General features: G+C 53.8%; 1 protein-coding gene across 3 annotated transcripts in view; it reads left to right on the top strand.

Annotated features, from left to right (window-relative positions):
- KCNIP3 (potassium voltage-gated channel interacting protein 3) overlaps positions 1-7,912 on the top strand; it is a 90,437-nt gene extending 82,525 nt beyond the window's left edge. Inside the window, exons 5-9 of one of the 3 annotated variants that reach the window (XM_008059040.2) lie at positions 120-190; positions 5,432-5,538; positions 6,205-6,310; positions 7,039-7,101; positions 7,865-7,912. In XM_008059040.2, the coding sequence (XP_008057231.1) occupies positions 120-190; positions 5,432-5,538; positions 6,205-6,310; positions 7,039-7,101; positions 7,865-7,912 (395 nt within the window). Of the gene's footprint in view, positions 1-119; positions 191-5,431; positions 5,543-6,204; positions 6,311-7,038; positions 7,102-7,864 lie in introns of all 3 variants that reach the window. The other 2 variants (XM_021712879.1, XM_008059041.2) reach the window with 2 other exon arrangements.
- The last annotated feature ends 795 nt before the right edge of the window (positions 7,913-8,707 follow it).

Below are 8,707 nucleotides of genomic sequence, written 5' to 3'. Positions count from 1 at the left end.
CCCTTGCATTCAAGGGGGCTGGTGCTCCCTCTGTCTGGACCCCTGGTGGGGCCGCCTGGGCTGGAGAATGAGCTGCCAGGAAGCCCAAACCCACCCCAGCCCTCCCTTGCTGTCCCCAGATGCCACCACGTATGCACACTTCCTCTTCAACGCCTTTGATGCCGATGGGAACGGGTCCATCCGCTTCGAGGTAGGTCTCTGCGGACTCCTCCCTTGTGCCCTGTCTCTGCAGCCTGCAGAGGCAGTCTCCCAGCCCTCTGATGGCTGTTGAGTCAGACATGATCCTGGGTGGGAACGATTCAGCCTGCCACCCAAGGAGACGGTGGGTGGTGCTTGTCTGGCCCAGGGCCAGTGAAATTAAGGACGTTTGACTTTGCTGTCCCTTTCCTTCCATTCGGTAAGTTTGCATCCAGCTCTGCCCAGCCAAGGGAGCTACTGATACACACTGAGGACCACCTGTGAGTGACCGACGTGATTTGCATTTTCAAAGGAGTCAAAGTTTAACTCACAGGTCTGGTTTGCTGGTGGTTGGAGTTCAGATCCCCAGCCCCAGAATTCACCCCGTTACCCAGAAAACAGGCCAGGCACATCTAGAAAACATCCCAACCCAAGCAGGCTCCAGAGGATCGTCCCAGCTGAGTCTTCCCCACGAGGGCCTGGCTCTCTGCGCAGGTTGGACTCCGCCCCGGCCTGGCCACGGGGGATCATTTGAGAGAGGCCCCATCTGTGGAGCCCAGGCCCCTAAAAATAGCTGCAGGCGAAAAGCTGAAACCTCTTCAGAGAGGAAACCTGGCTGAGAGCCGGCCTGATCGATACCCGCCCAGCTCGGCTTCCAGGGCCAAGGGCGGCCGACAGGAAAGCGCAAAGCATGCTCACAGACTCAGAAAGCCCCTGGACGCGCTGGGGTAATAATAACTCGTCGATAACACTGCTCGGTTTATTTTTATGCTGTGAGCCCGCTGGACACACTGACACATCTCGCCTTGCTCTGTGACCACAGCACCCCACCCCCCACCCGGTCCACACTGAGGACTTTGCTTATATACAAATACAGTGTTTTCATCTCTGTTATTTTCAGCAATGCCTGAAATACCAACACCGTGGCACATGGGAAAAATCCAACCAGTACAAGGGAGTAAGAGAAAATTCATCGTCTTCCCCCATGCCCTTTCTCTCTGGTGTTCCCTTTAAGAGGCACCTGAGACTTTAGGAAATAACGTGTGAGAAGGAACCTGGTGCAGTGGACCCAAGTAGGGCTTTGTGGGCTTGTTTTTCTTGTTCAGAAATGAGATGACTGAGTGGTTCAGCAGAGCCCCTGAGCATGGCAGCTACTCAGGAAGGTCACAGTGATCCTCCTCACCCTCCTGTGGGCATCACTTTCGCTCCCTCCGAGGGAGGAGTCCTGGGGTCCTTTAAGGTGGCTCGCAGGTCTGTCAGTGGCCGAGTTGGGGTGCTGGTGTTGAACTCCTCTGCTGAGCACCTTCTCAGAAATTCATTCATCTCTGGCATCTTCCAGGCAGTCTGCTTGCTTCTCTGCACATGAGACTAATTCCTCTGGCTTTTTTCCTCTGTATTTGCCTTGAGGAACTTTTTTATTTCCGGGTGTTCTGCTCTGGGGAGGAGGGCACATATCCCCATGGCCCCATTCTTGGATCGCCAGGGATTGGCATCCCAGTGGTCAGAAGGAATCCTGCAGGGGTCGAGGGATGCAGAAACTGGTTGGAGCCCCCCTCACTGCCAGGCCTCAGAACCTTCCAACATCCTCTTAAAATAAAAGTGATGTATGCAATGATCCCATTCCTCTTTGTATATTCTTAGAGTCAAGACACATATTAATTACAGCTTACTGACATGGTAGGAGATCACACCGTCCATCCCTTCACCAAAATGAATATACAAAGAGACCAAATCAGCAAAACAAGCAAACCTGAGCAGAGTCAAGCAGGAGACACCATTCCACCTCCCACGTCAGAGTCTGGCTCCTGCTCTCACCCCAGGAGTCTTCTGGGATTTGTCAGCTACAGAGAGCCCAGCATGGGCAATACCACACACGGATCTATCTTAAAGCTCTGTGCCATCAGGGCCTTTCTAAGGCAATGAGTTTGTCTAGCCAGAGAAGTGCAAAGCTTTCAGAATGATTCTTTAGATTGTTGGTGTCTTTTCAGTGTCCAGGATAAGGTCGGGCTGCCCAAGTTGGAAGTGGCAGCCCGGTGTGTGTCTAGAGCTGTGGTCGCTCCTTCATTTTCTCCCCCTTCGCCCCTTACCCCCACCATAAACTGCTCCACATGCTGTTGGCCAAGCTGGTATCCCAGTGCCAGTCCTCAGTGTGAATGCAACCACCAGAGGGCAGGCCTGCCAGCCCAATGATCACACCCGCAGCTCCACCCGCCTTGCTGAGTGCCTGCCCTGGGCCCTGCGGGTGCCCCTCCTGTACACTTTGGAGTGCCTGAGCCTGGAAGTCTGCTGTGTCTCTGCAGAAGCCCCTCACCCTGCCTGGGCCCTGCCTCCTGGGCAGCCACAGAGCAGAGGCTGTGGATGCGATGGGCTTCTACCCTTCGGAGTTGAGAGCTTGAAGTTAACCACTAGTGATAGTGATGGTCGCCTGTGAAACTACTGTGTGTGGCCTGGGAATTCAGAACCAGTGCGCACTTGAACATGGGCTGGCTGGGCTTGGGGTCATCTGGTGTTACTTTTATAAGTGAAGACCAATCAACGGCCTTGCAGGAGATATTCTCACCCACTATCTCCTAGTACTGTCACTACTATACCACATACACAGACACACACACACACACACAAACACACATGCTAGAGGACACAGAATGGAGTCATTCCTCAGTTGCTGGCATCAGACTCTGTGGCTGAGCATGAGGTCTCACCATGGTAGACAGACCACCTGACAGCCCTGTGTTACTGAAGACGAGGTGGCACAGCGGTGCTGGTGCCCACCCGGGGTCCATATGAGAAGGATGTGATCCCATGCCATCACCTCCCATGGGGAAAGCCTGTCTAACCCCAGGGAAGAAGGAAGGACACAGTTTCAGGGATAACTTAAAATATAGTGTTTATCATTCCCCAAACTTGGGCATGTAAGAAATATAGCATTGCTTCTCCTTTACAATATTTTCATCTTCTTCACTTATACAAAGATGGGACTTTGAGTCCAGTAGACATACAGGGTGTGCTCTGGAGATCAGCAGCTGGCCACCCTGCCTTGAAGTCAGTGCTTATCTCCACGGCCCCCACAGGCATGCTCCCCATCACGCTCTGACTGTCCAGTTTTAGCCACTGTGCATTGACCCCTCCCGTGGTGAGGAGAATTTGGGTCTCCCTCAAACACACACCTTTCCCATTCCCCGGCTTTCCAGTGATCCCAGGCTTAGGATCAGACAAGGACTTGGTTTACTCTGATGATATGAATTTGACTCCCCACTGAGCCTACAGTAAGCTGTGGTCACCTTTCTCTCTCCTTCTCCTGCAGCTAACATTAGTCCTAATGTTTCATTTGCCTGGTTTTCTGGGACCCCATCATTCATTTAAGCCCAGGGTCTTCTCAGTCATCTGGCCTGTCTGTCTGGCATCTCCCTGAGGATGCCTCCCCAGCCTCCCACAGCTCCATCCTGCATCAGGACTGGGTGCTCTCTGGGGCCCTCCTCCCCTCTCTTGTGGGTTGGGTCTTCTGGTTCTGGGATCCCTTATCTTCCTCTCTCTTGCTTTACTGTCTGTCAGGGGCACATCTTCCAGCAGCTCTCCATGGAAGAGTTTGTGGAAGACAAACTCTGAGGCCTTTGGGTGTCTGGGAGTACCTTTATTCTGTTCTTACTCTTGTTTGGTATGTTGTAGGAAGCAAGCTCCTGTGGGTCCCCGCTCTCCTTCAGGATGGCTGTGGCTCGCTCCCTGGGTGTCCTGCCTCCTGTGCTGCTGCAGAACATTCTGATCCTGTGGATGGGATCTGATTTTGCTCTTTCTGTTGAGCTTTTTCTCTCTGGAAGCTTGTGGGACTCTCTCTTTGCACCCAGTTTTCTTAAATTTTACAGTGATCTCTGCTGCGACTGAACTGCAGCCTGTTTTCCTGCATTGTGCCAGGCCTTGGTGCACCCTGGAAAACCTTAGTCTTCTATTCTTGGCTGTATTCTTTCGTGATTTCTTTGAGCCACTTTGCTCATTTTCTCGGGTTCGCCCTTATGTCCTAGTGTTGGCCCCTCTGGAGTGGACCTCTCAATATTCTCTATTCTCTCTGGTTGTCCAGCTCTTTGCCATCTCATGCCACTTCATGGAAGATTCCATTTGTCTCTTCCAACCCTTCTTCTAAGTCTGCCAGTTTGCTTTTTTATTTTTCATTCCCAAAGGTTCTTGTTTCCAATTATTCTTTTTCTTACGGCATTCTTTTCTTACTTTAGGGTAAAAGATTTCTAATCTCCAGTAGTTTTTGTGAAGTTTTTTTTTTCTCCTAGAATTATCTCTGTTTCATCCAAATAGCTTTTCTCTGTTTCCCCTCATCTTTCTCTCCTGTGGTATATGCTTCCTCTGATCCAGAAACTCTAACATTTGAGGGGCACTCAGCCCCTTGGTCCTGTCTTGTATGGCCCTGCCTCCCTGTGGTCTGACCTCCTCCACTCCATTCCTCTGGAACAGCCCCCATCTGATTTCTTTCAGAGTAGCCTGTGAGGACTCCGTAGGGCAAGGAGCGCTTAACCTTCAAACCTTCCAGCAGGCAAGGGACAGACCTCCACCAACTGCTATAACAAAACAGTAGGAGTTTTCACATGGAAACCATTTGAACAGTCATGTTTTGTCACATTGGTCATAAATTATTTGTCACACACCAGAAATGGTGGCCACACGTAGGGTTAAGCGCCATTAGTCTTGTTCTTTAAGCTGGAAGTCTTCAAGCACTTTGGATATGCAGATGCCTGGTAAACTGAAAGTAGAGCACCAAGTCTTCTCTGTCAGCAGCAATGCATAAATGCATCGAAGACACCTTATATTTGAATATCTTTTTTTTTTTTGAGTCGGAGTCTTACTGTCGCTGAGGGTGGAGTGCAGTGGCACGCTCACGGCCACCACAGCCTCCATCTGCTGGGCTCAGGCGTTCCTTCCGCTTCAGCCTTTCAAGTGGCTGAAACTAGAGGTGTGAGCCACCACACCCAGCTAATATTTGAATATCTTTATTTGAGATTAGTGTCAGCTACCTTGCCATCCCTGCCCCCCCCACACCCAGACACATGCATATGCACACACACATGCACACAAACACAGGTGCACACAACGTGCGCTCATACTCATATGGACACACTCACCTGAATGGATGCCATCTGTCTACCCTACAACGGAGCCTCCTCGCCTGTGAATTTCAGTGGAAGCCACAAGCAAACTGGAAAGAGGATCTGGGCACTGGGTCGTCACTCCTTGCTCTCCCTTTTCCCCATAGGACTTTGTGATGGGGCTGTCCATCCTACTGCGAGGGACAGTCCATGAGAAGCTCAAGTGGGCCTTTAATCTGTATGACATTAACAAGGATGGCTACATCACCAAAGAGGTAGCGGGGAGACTGGGGGCAGCGGCATGTCTCCTCCTTCCTCCCGCTGCTCTACCATCCCCTCTCTTCCTCTCCTCCCTCCTGCCACCCGCCTGTCCACTACTCCTCCCCATCCAGAGAAAGGGCACTCAGCCTGGCCCTGGAGACAGCAGCTAGTGGGCTCTCCTCCTCTCCCGGGCTCCAGGTCCTAGATACCGAGGTACAGAGTGAAGGCTTGTGTGCCCCCCCACACACACATCTCCATCCAGCTCAGCAAGTGTTCTTGAGTCATCCTATCCTTCAGAGATGGCCTCAGGAGTTGCGAGTGAAACTGGGGTCCCAGCCTTGACCCCCACCCAACGAGAGGGCAGTGTGATCCCTTAAGATGGGTGCCCTTAGCACCTAGACAGGTTTTGTTTAACCCAAACATTTTTTAAAAAATCTGAAGTAGTTGCTACCCTGTCAAATGTTGGTGGCTAGCACTTGAAAAATCTGTCTCCAGATTCTTCGGGAGATAAGCTTCTCTTCGTGAATCAAGCTGGTCCCGCTACCACCCACATGGCCCCTCTCACTCACTCACCACTGCCCTGGAGATGGTCCCCCTGCCCTTTGATGTAGCCCCCTTCCCTCCGGCCATTGCAGTTCCCCCAGTCCTTGCGGCAGGTTCATGCCAGCCCCTCCCTCCCGGAGATGCTGGCTATCATGAAATCCATCTATGACATGATGGGCCGCCATACCTACCCCATCCTGCGGGAGGATGCACCCATGGAGCACGTGGAAAGGTTCTTCCAGGTGAGTAAGTTCGACCCAGGTGAGTGAACCCCACCCCCGTGGGAAGGGGAGCCTGGCAGGGGAAGGGACTCTTGCTCTTGGCAACCCTGGGCCACTTGCCCTCTCTGAGCCTTCCTGCTCCCCATGAGGAGGTTAAACTCACCTCTCCAACTTGGCTGGTTGTCAGAATCCCCTGAGAAATGAGGTTGGCTCCGCTGAACCTCATCTCAGGGAGGCTGGGGCTCATGATTCCAATGCAGCTGACCCCCTTGCCAGTGTTCTGGTGACTCCCAAGAGCTTTCCGGCTCCTCCAGGGGGTCACTGCAAGAGGAACGGGGTTGGGTGACCTTTGACCTGTGCTTGTGGGAGGTAGAAGGGCTGAAGCTCCACCTCCCCCTTGCCAGGGGCCCTCTAGGCATGTGGCCATCCTGTGACTCGGTTGCTCTACCTGCCCTGGCTGCATGTCAGGGAGGTGAGGGGGACAGATGAGTGTGGGGACAAATTCTGGGAAGCATAAGCTCAGGTATGCTCAGGAAAGTGGCTGAAAGGGGCAGACTGGAGAGAGGGTTGGGATGGGAGTGGTTAGAGAGGGCACTTTATGTGGCCCAGATGCAGGTAGAGGCAGAGGGGACAAGTCAGGGTGGAGGAAGCTCATCCGCCCCTCCGTCCACTGCCGTGTCCTCAGGCCAGGAGCAGAGGCTGTCCCTAGTGGGGGCACAGACTCACCTTGGGCATGACTTGGGTTGCAGAAAATGGACCGGAACAAGGATGGGGTGGTGACCATTGATGAGTTCCTGGAGACCTGTCAGAAGGTAAGTTGCTTAGAAGGCTGGTCCAGAGTCCAGCAGACACTATGTCAATGGGGTTGGCTGATACCGCCCACATCCCCCAAATGCCCAGTCCTGCCCCTGCTGCCCCAGGGAATACACCACGGATGCCCTCAGCCCCTCTCCACCAACTGGACAGCTGTATCACAAGCTCCACTCTGACTCTTGTCTCAGGCCATCCCCTCCACACCCCCACCCACTCCTGCCAGCTCACAGTCCACTCAGGAAGACCCTCACTCAGCGCTGCCCTTGTAGTGCCTCAAGTCAGAGGGGGCAGATGTGGGGCCAGCAGGAGGTGGTGAGCCCCTGTGCCCCCCAGGAAGGGTTACTCTGGGAGAAAAGCACCCAGAGCCTCCCCAGGGTTACTGCTGGCCCTCCTCTTTCGAGACCTCTTGGGGGGCAGGATACTGGGGCTCCATGGGCCTCACCTCTGTCTCACTCCCAGAGCAGCCTCTCTTAGCCCCAGCCTCCAGTGGTTGTGCAGCCAGGGAGGTCTCATCCATCAGTGAGCCACCAGATGGGATACAGTCAGGCTGTGGGGTGAAGACCGGCTGCCTCTGACCAGTCACTTAGCCCCTTTGCTCTGCAGCTTCCCCATCCACCTACTGGGACAGAGCAATCACTGCAGACCCCAAGTTCCTGACAGGCATCTGCCCAAGGGCGTGTCAGATTTGAGACCACTCCCCCGCCCTCCCACCCCCGCCCACCCAGCACTTGACAGGCCTCTCCTCCTAATATCTCCATGCAGGATGAGAACATCATGAGCTCCATGCAGCTGTTTGAGAATGTCATCTAGGACATGTGGGCAGGGAGCTGGGGGCATTGCCGCCTCCACCCCCAAGAAACTTCAATCCTGCCAGGAGCAGCCTCCATGAAAAACTTTTTAAAAATATATTTGCAAAAAGTGAACTGTTTGCTCCAGACACACACGCACACGCACACGCACACACACACACGCACACACACACCATTCCTCTGGGCTAGCAGAGGGGGACAGAGTTCAAGGAGGGGCTGAGTCTGGCTGGGAGTCAAGTCCAGGTGGTGAGAGCCGTACAGCCCAGGCCAGCACGCGAGGCTGCCTCGGTGAGCAGCTGAAAGAGCAGGTCTGCAGACCATGGCTGCTGGATGTCACCAGGAAGAGGCTCAAGCATCCCTGCAGGGCAGGACCCAACTACAAAGCAAAGACCCCTCCTATGTGAGCCCACCTCACCCCTCCCTCCTTCAGCCCGCTTTCCTGCCACCTGGTGGGCTAGCTACAGGACTTATCCGGCCCCTCCCCACAGCCACTCCTTGCCCACTACCTACACTCCCAGAAAGTACCTCACTGCAGGGACCAGTCAGGGTCAAGGGAGTTCTGACTAGGAAAGAGGTGGTGAGGGAGGCCCAGCCTGCTGCTTTCTGGAGAAGTTTCCCTGGGGTCCAGGACTCCTGCCACTCCACTGACCTGGGACAGCTGGGGCCTGTCCCAGGCCATCCATCGCAGGGCAAGCTTGAGTGCTGAGGGGCTGTTGGTGTCCATTCTCTCTTCATCCCAGAAAGAGAGGCCTTTTAAGCTCGAGGTTTGAGTTTCTTGATGGAGAATCTGCCGGAC

Source organism: Carlito syrichta, unplaced genomic scaffold, assembly GCF_000164805.1.
Source record: "Carlito syrichta isolate Samal-C Ts95f unplaced genomic scaffold, Tarsius_syrichta-2.0.1 Scaffold303678, whole genome shotgun sequence".
Classification (NCBI taxonomy): domain Eukaryota; kingdom Metazoa; phylum Chordata; class Mammalia; order Primates; family Tarsiidae; genus Carlito; species Carlito syrichta.
The sequence above is the reverse complement of the archived record's forward strand: the minus strand, read 5'-3'. Positions and strand labels throughout refer to the sequence as shown.